At 39.0% G+C, this 18,666-nt stretch overlaps 1 protein-coding gene across 4 annotated transcripts in view; it reads right to left on the minus strand.

The window, feature by feature from the left end:
* macrod2 (mono-ADP ribosylhydrolase 2) overlaps positions 1 to 18,666 on the minus strand; it is a 661,627-nt gene that overhangs the window by 421,617 nt on the left and 221,344 nt on the right. For all 4 annotated transcript variants that reach the window (XM_079842113.1, XM_079842112.1, XM_079842111.1 and 1 more), the window contains exon 5: positions 4,809 to 4,925. In XM_079842113.1, coding sequence (XP_079698239.1) covers positions 4,809 to 4,925 — 117 coding nt within the window. The remainder of the gene's footprint in view (positions 1 to 4,808; positions 4,926 to 18,666) is intronic.

The raw sequence follows: 18,666 nt of genomic DNA on the forward strand, positions 1-18,666 counted from the left end.
AATTTGCCATCCGGTGACCTTGACAGATTGTAGCAGGGACGCAAGCCAGCACCAATGCCTTTGAGGAATGAGCATTTGATGAGTGGAGTAGTTTAGCTCACTAGGTACAACTTTAACTGAATTATGTTCCAGAGATTTCAGATCCATCCTGACCAAACAAATCCTGCCAGTTATTTGTCCAATTTTACTTTTAATCAACAATGAAAGTCTTTGAGATACAAACAGGTATTTAAAGAAAAAAACATGCTGAAGACAAAAAGATATCTAATTAAATATGTTATCTTTACACCAGCTGGGACAGGGACAATGGCCTTCTAATCATCCATCTTTGCGAATTGAATTTATTCATGAATTAAAACTGGCACTTTCAACAGTGACAAAACTCACTCACCATACAAAACTCACCATGGTTTTACTTCAGTAATACTAACTGCAAAAGCTAAATTTATTTATAGTTTTGAATAATTGAATTTTACATTATTGATAATATATATTTTTGACTAAACTGAATACATTGTCAGTAGACAGAAATCTCATCTACTAGCCTCACCAGACCAGCAGAAGAAAAAGAAAAAATCTAAATGGGCAGACGTGTCATGGGTAACTTGTTTTTGCAACAGCAAAAGTAATAGAAAAAAGATACTAATAAACAGAATTTCTTTCTGTGGCGTCTACTCTACATCACCAGAGACTTTAGTGCCCCAGTCTATAAGGCAGTCTCAGGTCAACTGAAACTAGAGGAAGGAACGCAGGAAGGAAGCAAAGAAAAGGGAAAGAGCGATATAAAGTGGCCTTGCACACTGTAAAATCTCTGTTCTCGTCAATTCCAGAGGGAAGTGAGAAGCCCCCAGGTAAGACTTCAGAAAAGGTCGAGGTAGTAGAGCTCCATTTCTCTGCTTTTCTACCAAAAGAGAGGGATACACTTTCTGAGAGCAGAATGGAAGGAAAAAGGGCTTATGTTCTGGCAAATTATGGAAGCATAAAAAACCCATGCTGGAAATATTTGACTACGGCAAGATATAAAAGGTAAAAGGACCATCTGTGCCATTTGCATCCTGCTCCCTGGTTGTCTCTGTGGCGCAGTAGAGTAAACCATCTTGCAGCAGATGCTGATGGAACGCAAACATACAAGTTAGTGACGCTGAAAGAGCTTGTGTGTCCAATCAGAATGAGCCTCAGAGATGATAAATATGCATTATAATGTGCTGGAGGTTGCAAGTATAACCATGGCAACAGTCCCAGCCTGTTTTGTCTATGCAGTGTTGTTTGTGGTGAGCTTCCTCCCTTCCCTACCGTAAAGACGATGCCATAATGAAGCTGTTTTCCAATGCATTAGCAAACTCATATGAAGCATAGGGACTAGAGGTGGGGAGGGGGGGGGGGTTGATTCACCATGGCATTGTGATTCTCTCTACAATTATTGTAGATAGATTTTTTTTATTATTTATTAATACATCGTTTTTTTTATGTATACGCAGGATAAAACACAAGCGTGGTGAGGGCACTACAAATACATCAAGGACATAAACACTGTGGCCAAAAACCTGAGAAGCATCTACAATCATTTTAGAATCAGACACATTGGAATGACTGACTTTCACCGAAAGCATAATTATTTTTCCAAATGTAGGTGTTATACATGCTTCATTCAAGACTAGAGGTTATTCTCAAATGGTGTGTTGCAAACCAAAAATGGATCACAGGTCTGCTGCGAAACAGTTGCTATGCTAAATGCCAATATTAAAATGAAACTCTCAAAATAATCATGCAAAGTTATAAATAGGCTTATTAACTTTTAAAATGGAGAACATGCTTCACATACCTTTTACTGTTATTTTACTGTATTTACTTGTCACTTAATGCAAATACAATATTGAGCGCAGTGTTTGTTCCCATGTTCATTTACTTAAAAATAATATATAAAAAAAGTAATAATTGTGCATTTAGGGTCAATTCTACTACATTTTTAGTACATTTTGGCTGCCTTTTTTAGGCCTATTTAGTTCATCGTAATATTTATTGTATGATTCTAGAGACATTTTTGTTTCTTTTGAGAAATAAACTATTTTAGTACTGTGTTGGGCCACCACTTGACGTCCAATATAATCTTTGTCCTGGAGCAAAACCAGCTGAGAACCAATGGCTTACAATTAATAATGCTAATCTGGTAGCAACTTCACTTGGCGACACAGTATGACTTATTTGTAAAGCATGATTTCTATAAACTGCAAACAAAGCTGTGAAATAGACTTTCTGCAAGAACTGAATGAAGGTCCTCAACAACATATTCTGACATGAAAAAAAAAAAACGCAGACAGTCTCAGAATGGGTATGTGGGTGGAAATTAGTCACAAAAGAGTAAATGCTTAACAGAAGAAAACTGAATGATGGGTAGAGTATACAGTCAGAGAGAGAAGGGGGGGGGGGTGAGTGAGAACACGAAGACTTCCAGTAGATGTCGGCTTTGACAGAGAAATAATGAAGTGGCATAATGTTGATGCACAAAGAGACAAAATGCAGCTTACTCGTTTGATGTTTTTAGGACTGATGAATCTCCTAAGGGCTGAACAGGAGACATACAGTATGTTCCTCTCGCCGAGATTCTGCCTTTACGCTAATTAATCACATCATCCAGCCATCCAGGATTCGATAAGCCTATAAAAAGCTTTAGCTCAGGCATCACTGTCGGAAAGATTGCTTCAAGGTTGCTGGATGATGTTGAATCCAATTCAATTGTTTTAGCTCAGAAGTGACATAACATTAAATCAAGGACAGTGGAGAAAGCCACAGAGCTTCTTATTTAGTCAATATAGGCTCCTTGTTAGAAAAGACAGGTGGCAGAACACAAAACATCTAACAATGCAAGATATTTGAGCTGTCCTGTATTTCAATGGAAGAAAAAACAGATACAGAATACAAATAAATACATTAAAAAAAGCTAAGTTATGATTGAAAGGTTATATCCCCATCCCCATAAAAAATTAAACATTCAATTAAACATAAATTAAACATGAAATTAAACATACCAGGTGTCTCTAAATGCATTTTTAAAAGTAAACCAATTTTACATGTCACAATGGTTAAAAACATCAGACTAGCGCATGCTAATATGGAAATACTAGTAAAAAAAAAAAGAGATAAAAGTGCAGATAAAAGAACACAATAACTCACCCCATGCAGACTAGGGCTGCACAATATATCCTTTCAGCATCAACATCACGAGTTTAAAGCATTCGAGTGCAAGATGACTTGAAAGAGAACCCAATTCAGAACTTGCACAGGCGGAGCCACATAGAAAGCACGCAAACACCGAATTCTTCTCTCTCTCATCTTTCTCATCAATGACACACATCCGTTTTCTTTCTCAATTGTTTACATTCACTTAAGATATAACCAACCATGTTTACGAGGATACTCGCCAAGACAGGCAATTTGACATCTTTTTTACCATTTGTGTCCGTTCAAGCACACAAAATGATGTCAAATTGCCTGCCTTGGCGAGTATCCTTGTAAACATGGTTGGTTATATCTTAAGTGAATGTAAACAATTGAGAAAGAAAACGGATGTGTATCATTATATTGGATCCGTGCATTAAGTCTTAAAGTGACAACAGCCTGATAAACCTGCTGCTGTTTGTGTCATTAATGTTAATCAAAAGACAGAGAGAAGATCCTTTTTTGTAGATTTAACAACAATTAATAAAAATTGAAGACAGTGAAGACTATGCAATGTTAATTTACTGAACACAAACCCCATTGACTTACAAAGTATTTTCAGTCAGTGTGGACCATCAACTGTTTGGTTACCTATATTCTTCAAAACACCTTCTTTTGTGTTGAGCAGACAAAAAGAAATTCAAACAGGTTTGGAACAACTTGAGTGTGAGTAAATTATTTTTTGCTAAACTATCCTTTTAAGAGCACTAGTCAGCTGGTAAGGCTGAGAGACCAGCTGGTTGAACAACTAAACCAGCTTAATCAGGCTGGGAGAAAAGTTAAATTAGCTAAGACTAGCAAAACTACATATTTCAAGAGCACTTGTCAGCTTGTAAGGCAGGGACACCAGCTAAACCAACTGTCCGGCCACCTAGATGATGGAACACCCGCTTAACTAGGCTGAGAGACCAGCTAAACCCTATTTAGACATCTTAAGAACTACAAATTGGCATCTGATGGGGTTTAGCAGAGTAATGACCTTGTATATCTACATCAGACCACCTCAGGAGAAGTCCATAGTTTAGAGTCCGCTAATGTTTGAACATCTTCACCACAGCAGGCAAACGACATGACACGACACCCTCCTGCATTCGAAATCCCGTGACGCTGCCTCGTAGCAACGCCGTCTTCCAGCCGCTACCAGCGTGACACTCATCATCACTCACATGAGTCAGAGAATGCCATAAGCTAATGGAATAAATCAAGGATGAAATATCAATCAAATTACAAACTAATAGTTCCCTTAATGTCTTTGTTGGAGTACAGATGGCCCCTTCAGCCAGCCAAGCACACCACAGCAAGTCATCATAATAATCAGCGCACTAATAATATCACTCCATTAATCACACATACGCGCTCAAAGTGCGTCGCTGCAAACAATGGGTGCTCTGCTACAGTAACATCACAAAGTTGAAGCGCGGTAACACTCACTCATTAGACTGTTAATTAACTCTTCTCTAGAATTCATGCTTATTATTTAAAGAAACTACAAGGCAAGACATCCATCGAGCGGGTCTGTGAGCACTGCAGTTCCCATGGCCGTCTTCATTTACCTGCAAAAAAATAAATAAGGGCAACATGCAGATACTTACATTTAGCGGGGAGGTCGTAGCCGCAGGTGATCTTGGCTTTTCCAGTGTCACAGCCATTTAACGAGTGGCACTCTTCATACAGGAGATGACCCGCGGCTCTGTGTATGCAGCCATCCACTGAAAGAAAGAAACAACACCAGTGTGAGAACTAGGGGGTGTAAGATAATATTGATACACCTAAATATCATGATATTATGTTTAGCAATACTGTATCCACATTGTTGATGTACATTGTTGATGTACATTGTTGATGTTTGTTTACATCCAAGATTCATGACTTTGTTCAGTTTAAACCCTGATCGCTAGATGGAAGTGTGGTCTGAAGTCTGAAGAACGTGAACTGACATAAGCACAAGGGTGACCCGCTAGCGTTAGCATAAGCAAACACAGCTCACTAGTTACCAATGGAAGACCAATGAATGATACCAGATCCCGCCACAGTGTCCAGAGGTGAAGTATGGACTCATTTTGTCTTCCACTATAAAGAAAAGAACTAACGAGACTGGCAAGAGTCATGTTGTTGTTTGAAAAAATAAGCCATGCCAAAATCCAATACTTGGGAAACGCATTGAATTCTAAAGAGCTCAAATAACATCCTGGTGCCATCCACGCTGCTAAGAACGTCGTTTAGATGAACTACTAAAAAGTAATAGCATTTTACTAGTTTTCCTTTATTCAGGCTGCACAAAAATTAGTGCTGATGTTTTATGTTACAGAGACTGATAAATGCAAATGCAGATACCACTGTTCTGATAAATTAAAAACGTTTTGCTCAGGTTTTTATGTATATGGTGCTTTGTTCTTTATGACCTATTCCTAAACAAACAAGAAATAATGCAATATTATAGCGCTTTTCTTACAGTATCGCAATATATCATATTGTAACCGCTGTATCGTTATACGTATTGTAACGGCAGATTATTGGTAATATACAGCCCTAGTGAGAACAGATATGTTTGCAGAAATATTAAATGATTTTTTCCCCTGAAATACAAAAAAATTCAACTTTTATTATATTAATCGCACACTTATCGTGAAATTAAGCATAAGCCATTTATCTCATTAAACACATTCATTTTGTCATAATGCTATTTCCAAAGTAAACAATTAAATTAAAAGGTGATTCTCACAAAACTGCAAGCTTCAAGGATCATTGGAGACTCCAAAAGGACACCAAATAACCATATATAAGGAGTCCATAAATTCTATTATATAATAAATGTATACACACCTAAGCACCCATGAAAAAAAAAACATTACAGAAAAAAACTTTACAGAATTCACAGTGTGTATATTTAGTATGTGTACAGAGGAGCAACAACGAGATTGTTTTCATTTTAGACGAGTCGAGCTGCGATACCGAGCAGAACAACACGGAGACGCCACAAAAATTCCTAAATCAATCGCTTTGACTTGACTGTATAAAGTATAAAACTACGATTACTAAACACAACAACGTACAGATGACAAATCAAACGTTATCCTTCCTGACTGTGTGTGGAAACAACGTGAATGTACTGTACATGAATGCAGAGTGCGATCAGTGATCTAGAGTGCGCACACACACGGTTTGTTTGTGCATTAATATAACAGACCATCCCGCGAATACAACAGAGCTTGTGTTTTAAAGCAAAGCACACACTGGAATGAATACTTCACTAAAAACGCAATGTGAGTCTCTATTCTCTCTGATATGTCGGAGGTAATCAGCCTGCCCTTCTTTACACTAGCGCTGTTTTCGACTGTTTGAATGAATTCGATTACTGGATCACTGAACACTTTCCCAGAGTTTAATGGCTTTAAATGGCCTGATCACAAACAGAGAAGCAGAATCGGGTTAAAGAGTTAGAATAGAAATGTCCTCCTACTAGGGTTAAAGGTGCTGTAGATGCTCAGTGTGATTGTGATAAACTCCCGACTTGTAAGATCATCTAACTGCCTGACGAAAATTATGTGAATTACGCAGCTTCACATACTTCTGTAATTTATTTGCGTTAATTGCATTAAATTATTTTACTTTAAAAATAATGGCATGCGTTAACGCGTTAACATTGAGCTTGACCTTTTTGTGATTATGGGAAATTCTTTCATATTTCTCCTTTTGTGCTCCACAGAAGACAAAGAAAAGCATGTTTTGAACAACAGAGAAATTCTGAGGTGAACTATTCTTATGAATTAATGTATTAAAAAAGGAAATAATGCATACAGACATTAAAAAAACTAAACAAAAACTCTGAGACACATGTTCTCAGGCCTCATGGTAGATGAAGGCATGACCCTTGAACTACTGCTACAAAAAGTGCTTAACCACCTCACGTCCCTGACCACTGTTGATATGTATAAAATGAATGTCATATGTCTTGAAGAAGCTTTTGTCTTCTGTTTTATTTTGCTCTCCCTTGGTTGTCCCCACCTCCCAATGTTTTAATTTCACATGGTTAAGCTCAGGATGCCATTGACTGATGGTACTGCTTACATGAGTAGGCAGAGAAATAGAAATCCAAATGGTATCTCTCCCTCTAAAAGCCCATGACACACCTCCAGCAGGACATTATCAATCACAAAGAAACATCATAGAGGTACAGTCATAAGTAAAACAAATAAATCTGAAAAAGAACTTGTAAGCAGAAATAAAGGACTTGCACAAACAGCCTCAGAGACCTTTTTCTATTCTATTCTCAAAGAAGATTGTTATAAAGAGAATATGAAATTAAAACTGACCATACACATCAATCTAAAGAATAAAACATTAGATAATATTTGGTCAAAATGTAATAATTGTCTTCCATATGTGAAACATTTGTTGTTCTAGCATAATCAAGGCTGTGATATTGGGGAAACATTTTAACCAAATATATCACAGTCAACCTTTCATAAACCAATCATACAGTATCTAACCCAGTCCTGCATCATTATAGGTTACATACTTATGCAAGTAGCTCTGGCACATAACTTTCCTGCACCACATACAGTGTGTTTGGACATGAACGATCTGTCAAATCATATGGATTTTTGGGAATAGGTGTGTTACTATCTTTCAAAGCAATCAGACTTTTCATTTTTGGCATGGCATACGAAATATCAGGCAAAAAAACATCACTTATTTAGGAAAAACGTCTACATACAGAACAAAAATCTAGTTACATAATTAATATTTTTACACTGAAATGTTATGACGTTAAATGCATTGAAAATTCAAAATGGTTTTCATGTTGATTGTAAACAAATTAAGACAAATCACTCCTGCGGTAAAAACACAACGCCCCAGCCAACAGGTCGTAATACATGTGACCTAAATGTATGTTTTAGCTTCTGCCACTGATCTGGTTTGCACAGAGATGAACAGCATGTCATAAAGGAGATCAGTCTCAGTACGCTAATGACACAAGCAGATGAGAGGCAATAAAGATGACAGACAGCCCGCTGTTACAGAAGAGAGGCTGCCCGCGCTAAATTTCATGATCGACCTGATCCACTCACTCATTCATTGTGCAATGACGTTGTAAATGAGTGTGAACAGATTTGGCAAAACAAAAACAAAAATCCCTTTTTTCCCTTTCTTCCTTATCAGAAATTCTACCTAAGTTGACAAAAACGACATACAGGTTTTTTTCTGTCACATTTTTCTGTAGGAGACACCAGCTGGTGGGAAGATTTTTCCACCACAATCAATCATCTTTAATGGTCTGAGCGACAGCAAGTCGACAGATACAGATTCCGATGGCTTTTGAGAATGCACTCAGTTCGAAAGATGAAGACAGTGACAGAGCTTGCAATGAGAGAATCGGTTCCTCAGACAGCCTGACAATTACCTCATCAAATGCCATCAGAATGCAATGGACATGTTGACAGAGCCGTGTAGGCGTACTTCTTTATGTCCTGCAGTTATGTGAAGCTATGTATTTTTCCAATACCTATACAGTTCCTGAGAAATTTAGCATGGACCACATGGAGTGAAGTTCATCAATATTAATTTTATACAACAGCTGAATAAATAGTTGTTAATATTAAAAAACTTTGACATTGACTACTTCTGTTCTGTCAAGGAAAATTGCAACAAACAATGGCAAAAAACAGCATTGCGTCTCAAAGTAACGGTATTTTGTGATTGATTCAATAACTCACTCATATGAGAGTCACTTGTTCCGTTTCTGAATGAATCAATGTTTTTTAACAAATTGATTCAGTGAATGATTCAATGCTTCACTAATAAAGAAAGTCACTTGTTCATTTCATGAATGAATCATAGTTTTAATACGAATCTATTCAATGAGGGATTCAACTACGCATTTATGACGAGTCACATGTATTGTTCATGAATTAATCACTTGTTGCAACCTACTAATAATGTAATGAAATTAAATTCACTAGCAATCCCTAATTCACAAAGTGGCAGAAAGTCCCAGTGGTGCAAATCAGCACTCTCAGCCAATCAAATTGCAGGACTAGAACTAACTATTGCATAATTTTGAACACAGAATGACTCTAAACACTGTCTACTGTATATAACCGGCCCCTGTAAACAAAGTTCATTACACATAAAGTCTCTTGCTCAGCAAACGGCATCACCGTAAAAACAGCATATTTTGTGCTGCATGTAAAGTACATTATTACAGCTCTTATGCCTTAGCATTAAAAGTCAGTTGGCTGTGAATCACGCCTCTCATGAATACGCCTGGTCAAGCACACCACAGCCTTTGAGAGATGAGTGTTACAGGAAGTGGAGCATGTTATTGCAGATTGCGAGCACAGTTAAAAGGCAATAAATTCATGTAGTATGTTGAATAGGTAATCAACATGCATGTGTGAATGTTTGGGCTCAAGCAGGAGGAAAGCATTTACGCAGGAAATAAACCCCCTGTAATTACAGTCTGTTTGCAGAAGCTCATGAAGATGTGTTTACTCAAAAGTAATAATTAATAACGCTTTGCAAAGTGCTTCTTTTTCATTAAGGACAGTTAAAAGAGCAGCTGATGACGTTATGGATCATCCCACACTGCAGTCTGTTCACTGATCCTAGTTTGCAACCAACTAGTCTCGTGTATCCAGACCTTCAGACTGAAGGCAGAAGGTCTGGAATCCATTGTAGCTTTCATTGGCCAAGGACCGCCTAAGAGGACAACTGACTGACGACCAATCACACCTTGTTTTGTTCAGTGTCATGTTTAGGGGTGTAAAAATGTCAAGTTTATGCCTCCACAATAACAGACCAGCGTGCAATTCATTCAAGAATGGTATGCAAGTTTACTGCAACAATGGTTTAACAATGGTGATGTGAACTTCACATACTTTTGAAAATCCAGCGTTTAGTTGATCCTGATAAGGCTGTAAACATGACGGCTTTCTTCTTCCGTAAGGGGATTTGGCATTATGACTGCCCAGAAATCTAGGAGTATTCAACCAATCAGATGACGACTTCGACCCATTTTGTGTGCCATATGCATCAGACTTTCAGCCAACAGTCCAGTCCGTAGGTGTGATGGATGCTCTTACATTCTCTTATATTACGCCACGTACAAAGCACGTCTCCCTCTAATTACGCCAGAGTTCAAATCCTGAACTTCCACGGTTCCTGTTTGTACAGAGCTGTTCAGCAAAATCTGGAGCTGTAGGCCAAGGATTGAATGGAGATCGGGTGATACAAGTCAATCAGCACATGATCCTCAAAGCCTGTCAAAGCCCATTATTATTTGACCTGATGCTGCTGCTGAACAAAACAAATGTGTTTCAGCATATGTTAAGCCTTCTTATCTATGTCTGATTATTTGATGCTTATGCAGCTCTCGTATCTTTGCCCTCTGCATGTCTCAAACTAGTCAAAGAAACATCACAAATGCTGATGTATTCGGTTTCCTCACAATCCCACACCAAGCATACCATACTGGAACTCATCTTCACTTGGATCAGCCTAAAACAGTGTTTTTTCCTTCTTTTTTCTGCTGCTTGGTTTGTGTTTATCACCGACATCAGTGATTATAGACCACAAACAGACCATCAGGGTTAAAGCAGACACAACAATGTAAATTATGCAAAATGCCTATTACACTGTAAAATGAGCAGCACAATCAAATAGCTGATCAAAGTACTGCATATAGGCAGGGATGACTTCAGACTAAAAACAGCCCACTTACAGTGTGTGTGTGTGTGTGTGTGTGTGTGTGTGTGTGTGTGTGTGTGTGTGTGTGTGTGTGTGTGTGTGTGTGTGTGTGTGTGTGTGTGTGTGTGTGTGTGTGTGTGTGTGTGTGGCTTTGTGTGACAAAATGTCCCCACAAAGATGGCAATATCCGAAATCCTCGTCCTTTTTAACCGGGTAGGTTTAGGGGTAGGGGTAGTGTAGGGGGATAGAATATACAGTTTATACAGTATAAAAACCATTACGCCAATGGAAAGTCCCCATAAACATGAAAACACAACATGTGTGTGTGTGTGTGAGTGTGTGTGTGTGTGTGTGTGTGTGTGTGTGTGTGTGTGTGTGTGTGTGTGTGTGTGTGTGTGTGTGTGTGTGTGTGTGTGTGTGTGTGTGTGTGTGTGTGTGTGTGTGTGTGTGTGTGTGTGTGTGTGTGTGTGTGTGTGTGTGTGCGTGCGCGTGTGTGTGTGCGCGCAAAAAATGTAACATCTATTTAAAATGGACCAAAGTAAAATATACACTCAACCATTCTAATGTCTAGAATACGTTCTCAACATATGTTTTAACATAATATGAAATGCTTTAAAATAATTTAAGAAGGATCATGTGACACTGAAGACTGAAGTAATGACTACTGTAAATTCAGCTTTGCCATCACAGGAATAAATAGCATTTTAAAATGTTCAAATAGAAAACAAATTAAATTGTAATAATACTAATAATAATAATGTTTGTATAAACAGCTTTATATCAAAACTTTACTGTGTACTAGTTGTTTTTACATTGAAAGTACAATAAAATTACATTATACATTCAAATAAACCAGCAAATATTGTATGATGGACATAACAGTGATGGAAATGTTTTAAAGTTAGTTTTTTTAACAAGTGCAAAAATATTTTTTTTTCCCCCAATGTCACACTTTATGGTTGAGATGAAAAATGATGAGTGAAATACAAGATATGGTGCATAACCTGAAGTGCAACCGCCTGAAGTTGAAAAAAAAAAAACTGAATTGGTGGTAGATTGAGAGCGGTTGGGAGAGAGTGCAGATATAGTTCTTTACGGAGCTTCAGATCACCTCCAGCAGGTGTTAGGTGAACTCTTCCCATGAGAGAAGAGAGCCAGGGCGGGTGAAAGATGTATTTGGGTGCCCTGGAGCCTTCACCAGCTGCTGCAGAATCCTCCTCATCATCATCATCTTCTCACTGGGCTCAAGTCCCTGGACTTTCGTCTTTTGTCCGCCTGCATGGGATTATCTATCACCCACATGCACACCGACACTAACATTTAGGGGTGTTTTCAGACCCTCATCAATATTCTAGGCAAGAGGCTGCTGGACTGCAGGGTTTAAAATGAGTTCCCGATTGCAAAATATCCGCGATTCAAGAGCTTCAGAGCAACATATCTTTGGGTCTCTATCGCCTCGCAACCCAACGTCTGTTTGGCACCAACCTACATGCCTTCCTGAGGATATTTAACTGATTGCATTGTTGTACGATGCAAGTAATGATTTTCAGAAGTAATCTGTGAGTTCAGCTCACTGTGACAGCAAATCCTGTTAGATGCGTTGAGAGGCTTCAGCTGATTTCTGTGGCCTTGCATCATAGTAGCTCAGGTTTCATTTCACTCCATTAGCTTGGAGACGAGTTCAGCAGGCTGGGTGCAGCAGATGCCATATCAGGTGATGCCAGCGTCAGTGTGAGTGGCAGCCCATGCTCCCCTTTTCACTGCTAAGCGAAGGTATCAAAATGCACCAGCATTCATACATCTCTAAAGACAGGCAATCTGAAATCGCTTTTGGGCACTAAAACTGAAATCGTCTGCCGGCTCAAAACCGTAATCTCACTAACCCCCCACCTCCCCTGCCGCAGGTATATTTAGAGATGAATTCCGATAAAAAATGGCTTTCGAGATGAGAAAGCAGAGCAGAGAGCCTATTCTCCCACCCAGCCCAGGTAATGAGCCCAGGGGCCTGAGCCTGGATCCCGGGCGCAATCATGTCCAGTCAGCCGATTCCTCGACTTTCTAGTCAGACACAACAACTCGCAGCACAAAACAATGTAATTCTTTGCAGGAATCAATAACCATTGCTTTCTAACCAGGGGAATTTGTGTCAGGCTCCAAATGCAGGACTTACTGTTCCCAATTGTTCCCTAGCGACTCCGATGATTTCTGTTCATGACAAATGAATTAACAACACCGAAAGCAGGTCTCAGCCGAGCTGCAGCAGAAGCGTGACCCAGATGCGAACCGGGGTGTCAATTTATTTTCTAATCTGGGGAGGATTTAAGGAGAATTCCCTGCTGATTGCGACGCTAGCGAACTTACAAAGGCAGCCTCTGATCGTCATTAGCTAAGTGTGGTGTTATTGTCACCTTTGAGCGGAGAACGTGTCATTAAGAGATATAGTGTGCTATTTGTGTCTTTCTGGTGCAATACTAACAATTAATGGTCTTACCAATACATTTAAGCAACATCATTTTCTTTATTTGGCTGCTTGGTGTCACCAAAGACACATTGAGTGCAGTTCAAGGCGGCAAGATGTGTTTGAGAGCTTCAGCTAGTTGTCATCATCTGCTCTGTGGCTAATTATGCAAATTAGAGTGACATCACAACCAGGGGTAATCAAATAAAGCTCACCAACAGCATATCCGTGCAGTCTCCTAAAGTTGATGTTCCAGTATAAACACTGATCGCTTGGCTATTAAAGAAATTGGCAGTCCCCTGGCTTCCCGTGCTTTCAAGACAGCTGCCAAGGCTCTAAAAACAGCACTTTCAGCCTGTAGTAATCCTGCAACTATGCCGCCCAGTGTAATATTTCACTCCTCTTCAAAAGCCACAATGCCCCTGCTGGACCTTTCAACAGCGGATCTGTCATTTATCCGCTCCCCTACTATGCAGCGTAGCATCTGGTGTTGTCCACCATCGCCATTCCAAGTCTCCTTCCCCATTACCGCTAATGTTGCATCGATCCGCTCAGTCATGTGGCCGTAGGATGTGTGACTCAGCGCCAGTTGAGTTTGAAGGTGTTCTGCATTGATTGTGTCAATAATAATGAAGAGAAGATGAAAAAATGTAATCATGACAATAATGAATCAATTTTATGAAAAACAATTATGAGAAAAAAACGCTGCAAACATTTTTTGAATAAGGGAAGTGTTGATAGAATATGATTTACACCAGCATACGGAATCACTTTATACATATACAGACACATATATAAATATAGCTGCAAGCAGCCATTAACGGGGCCAAGCGCAACAGAAGCAAACAAGGAAGATAGCAGCAGACCAACTGAAAAAATGAGTAAAGACATTTGAAGCAAAACCGTTAAAACACCACATTAAAACATTGAGTTGTACAGTGCCAATGTCATGTTTTGTTCTATTATAGCGCCACCAAGAGGCACAATCCTACAATTTTTTTTATGTGTCATCGGATTGAGCCCATACATGTGTGTGTCAATTTTGGTGAAAATATCTCATTTCGTTTTGGAGTTATAGACATTTATATGAAAAAACATGTAAAAAATGACTGACACTTGACTTTGATTGGATTTTACTACCCCTTACTATCAATATTTTGACATTTGGGCATTGACGTATAGCTATCGACCTATGTTTCCGATTTTCTGGCGCTCGTTTCGTCTCGATCGGACTAGCGGTTTCGAAGATATCAGCTAATGTTTTTTAAGCGCTAAATTACCGCGCTGCACAAACCATACGCTGAAACCTGGCAAGTCTGGTATCGTTGGACTTGGCAAGGATTCAGGAGACAAAAAAAGTTAGTCCCATGAAAATAAGTCAACCCCACTTAAAGTTATAGGCGTTTGAAAAAAAAAAATTATCCACTAGGTGGCGCTGTTTTGAAACTTGTCAGGCTACTTCAGAACATCGTGCTGATGACCCATACCGAGTTTCGTAAAAATCCGTTCATGCGTTCATAAAATACAGCATTTTAGAACATAATTCAAAATGGCCGACAGTCAAAATGGCCGATATGGTAAAATTGGATATCAGACGACTCGGCATGCCGTCCTGAATCTAACGAGATCACTTTTATGATTTTTGGACAAATAGTTCAGAAGTTATAAGCAAAAATAGCCATTTTTCGTATCTCCGGACCAGTAGGTGGCGCTGCGCCGAAACGCTGCATGTTGCCTCAAGTCATGCTTGTGATGACTTGTACCAAGTTTGGTTTGAATACGATAAAGCGTTGCGGAGATATTGGCTTAAGTGTGTTTTTTCAAGCATTACGTAAAATTTGTTTGCGTGTAAATCAAAAACGATTTAACGAATCAACTTGAATTCCATGTTTTTTTGTCAACACTGTCTGGAGATGATCTGGTTCAATTTTCGTGTAAATCGGACCAACGGCCTAGGAGGAGTTCGAAAAAGTTGGGTTTCGGTTAATTCAAAATGGCGGGAACATTGTAATGATGTAAATGACGTCATAGGGTGCGATCGAATCGGCTTAAACCAATAAATCGAAAGAAAAAAAGATTTTGTTTCTAGCCCTTATGGTTCAAAAGTTATTAGCAAAAACATGAGTCAAACTTTGGACAGGTGGTGGCGCTAGAGAGATTGATTTAGAGACTCCAAAATTGGTGTGGGTACTATTGGTAATAACCTCTATCAGTGTACCAAATTTCACAACTTTCCCGCAAGCGGTTCTATGGGCTGCCATAGACTTCCATGGCGGAATAATAATAATAATAAATATAGCTGCAAGCAGCCATTAACGGGGCCAAGCGCAACAGAAGCAAACAAGGAAGATAGCAGCAGACCAACTGAAAAAATGAGTAAAGACATTTGAAGCAAAACCGTTAAAACACCACATTAAAACATTGAGTTGTACAGTGCCAATGTCATGTTTTGTTCTATTATAGCGCCACCAAGAGGCACAATCCTACAATTTTTTTTATGTGTCATCGGATTGAGCCCATACATGTGTGTGTCAATTTTGGTGAAAATATCTCATTTCGTTTTGGAGTTATAGACATTTATATGAAAAAACATGTAAAAAATGACTGACACTTGACTTTGATTGGATTTTACTACCCCTTACTATCAATATTTTGACATTTGGGCATTGACGTATAGCTATCGACCTATGTTTCCGATTTTCTGGCGCTCGTTTCGTCTCGATCGGACTAGCGGTTTCGAAGATATCAGCTAATGTTTTTTAAGCGCTAAATTACCGCGCTGCACAAACCATACGCTGAAACCTGGCAAGTCTGGTATCGTTGGACTTGGCAAGGATTCAGGAGACAAAAAAAGTTAGTCCCATGAAAATAAGTCAACCCCACTTAAAGTTATAGGCGTTTGAAAAAAAAAAATTATCCACTAGGTGGCGCTGTTTTGAAACTTGTCAGGCTACTTCAGAACATCGTGCTGATGACCCATACCGAGTTTCGTAAAAATCCGTTCATGCGTTCATAAAATACAGCATTTTAGAACATAATTCAAAATGGCCGACAGTCAAAATGGCCGATATGGTAAAATTGGATATCAGACGACTCGGCATGCCGTCCTGAATCTAACGAGATCACTTTTATGATTTTTGGACAAATAGTTCAGAAGTTATAAGCAAAAATAGCCATTTTTCGTATCTCCGGACCAGTAGGTGGCGCTGCGCCGAAACGCTGCATGTTGCCTCAAGTCATGCTTGTGATGACTTGTACCAAGTTTGGTTTGAATACGATAAAGCGTTGCGGAGATATTGGCTTAAGTGTGTTTTTTCAAGCATTACGTAAAATTTGTTTGCGTGTAAATCAAAAACGATTTAACGAATCAACTTGAATTCCATGTTTTTTTGTCAACACTGTCTGGAGATGATCTGGTTCAATTTTCGTGTAAATCGGACCAACGGCCTAGGAGGAGTTCGAAAAAGTTGGGTTTCGGTTAATTCAAAATGGCGGGAACATTGTAATGATGTAAATGACGTCATAGGGTGCGATCGAATCGGCTTAAACCAATAAATCGAAAGAAAAAAAGATTTTGTTTCTAGCCCTTATGGTTCAAAAGTTATTAGCAAAAACATGAGTCAAACTTTGGACAGGTGGTGGCGCTAGAGAGATTGATTTAGAGACTCCAAAATTGGTGTGGGTACTATTGGTAATAACCTCTATCAGTGTACCAAATTTCACAACTTTCCCGCAAGCGGTTCTATGGGCTGCCATAGACTTCCATGGCGGAATAATAATAATAATAAATATAGCTGCAAGCAGCCATTAACGGGGCCAAGCGCAACAGAAGCAAACAAGGAAGATAGCAGCAGACCAACTGAAAAAATGAGTAAAGACATTTGAAGCAAAACCGTTAAAACACCACATTAAAACATTGAGTTGTACAGTGCCAATGTCATGTTTTGTTCTATTATAGCGCCACCAAGAGGCACAATCCTACAATTTTTTTTATGTGTCATCGGATTGAGCCCATACATGTGTGTGTCAATTTTGGTGAAAATATCTCATTTCGTTTTGGAGTTATAGACATTTATATGAAAAAACATGTAAAAAATGACTGACACTTGACTTTGATTGGATTTTACTACCCCTTACTATCAATATTTTGACATTTGGGCATTGACGTATAGCTATCGACCTATGTTTCCGATTTTCTGGCGCTCGTTTCGTCTCGATCGGACTAGCGGTTTCGAAGATATCAGCTAATGTTTTTTAAGCGCTAAATTACCGCGCTGCACAAACCATACGCTGAAACCTGGCAAGTCTGGTATCGTTGGACTTGGCAAGGATTCAGGAGACAAAAAAAGTTAGTCCCATGAAAATAAGTCAACCCCACTTAAAGTTATAGGCGTTTGAAAAAAAAAAATTATCCACTAGGTGGCGCTGTTTTGAAACTTGTCAGGCTACTTCAGAACATCGTGCTGATGACCCATACCGAGTTTCGTAAAAATCCGTTCATGCGTTCATAAAATACAGCATTTTAGAACATAATTCAAAATGGCCGACAGTCAAAATGGCCGATATGGTAAAATTGGATATCAGACGACTCGGCATGCCGTCCTGAATCTAACGAGATCACTTTTATGATTTTTGGACAAATAGTTCAGAAGTTATAAGCAAAAATAGCCATTTTTCGTATCTCCGGACCAGTAGGTGGCGCTGCGCCGAAACGCTGCATGTTGCCTCAAGTCATGCTTGTGATGACTTGTACCAAGTTTGGTTTGAATACGATAAAGCGTTGCGGAGATATTGGCTTAAGTGTGTTTTTTCAAGCATTACGTAAAATTTGTTTGCGTGTAAATCAAAAACGATTTAACGAATCAACTTGAATTCCATGTTTTTTTGTCAACACTGTCTGGAGATGATCTGGTTCAATTTTCGTGTAAATCGGACCAACGGCCTAGGAGGAGTTCGAAAAAGTTGGGTTTCGGTTAATTCAAAATGGCGGGAACATTGTAATGATGTAAATGACGTCATAGGGTGCGATCGAATCGGCTTAAACCAATAAATCGAAAGAAAAAAAGATTTTGTTTCTAGCCCTTATGGTTCAAAAGTTATTAGCAAAAACATGAGTCAAACTTTGGACAGGTGGTGGCGCTAGAGAGATTGATTTAGAGACTCCAAAATTGGTGTGGGTACTATTGGTAATAACCTCTATCAGTGTACCAAATTTCACAACTTTCCCGCAAGCGGTTCTATGGGCTGCCATAGACTTCCATGGCGGAATAATAATAATAATAAATATAGCTGCAAGCAGCCAT

This window comes from Gobio gobio (genome assembly GCF_949357685.1).
Source record: "Gobio gobio genome assembly, chromosome: 18".
In the NCBI taxonomy this organism is placed as follows: Eukaryota; Metazoa; Chordata; class Actinopteri; order Cypriniformes; family Gobionidae; genus Gobio; species Gobio gobio.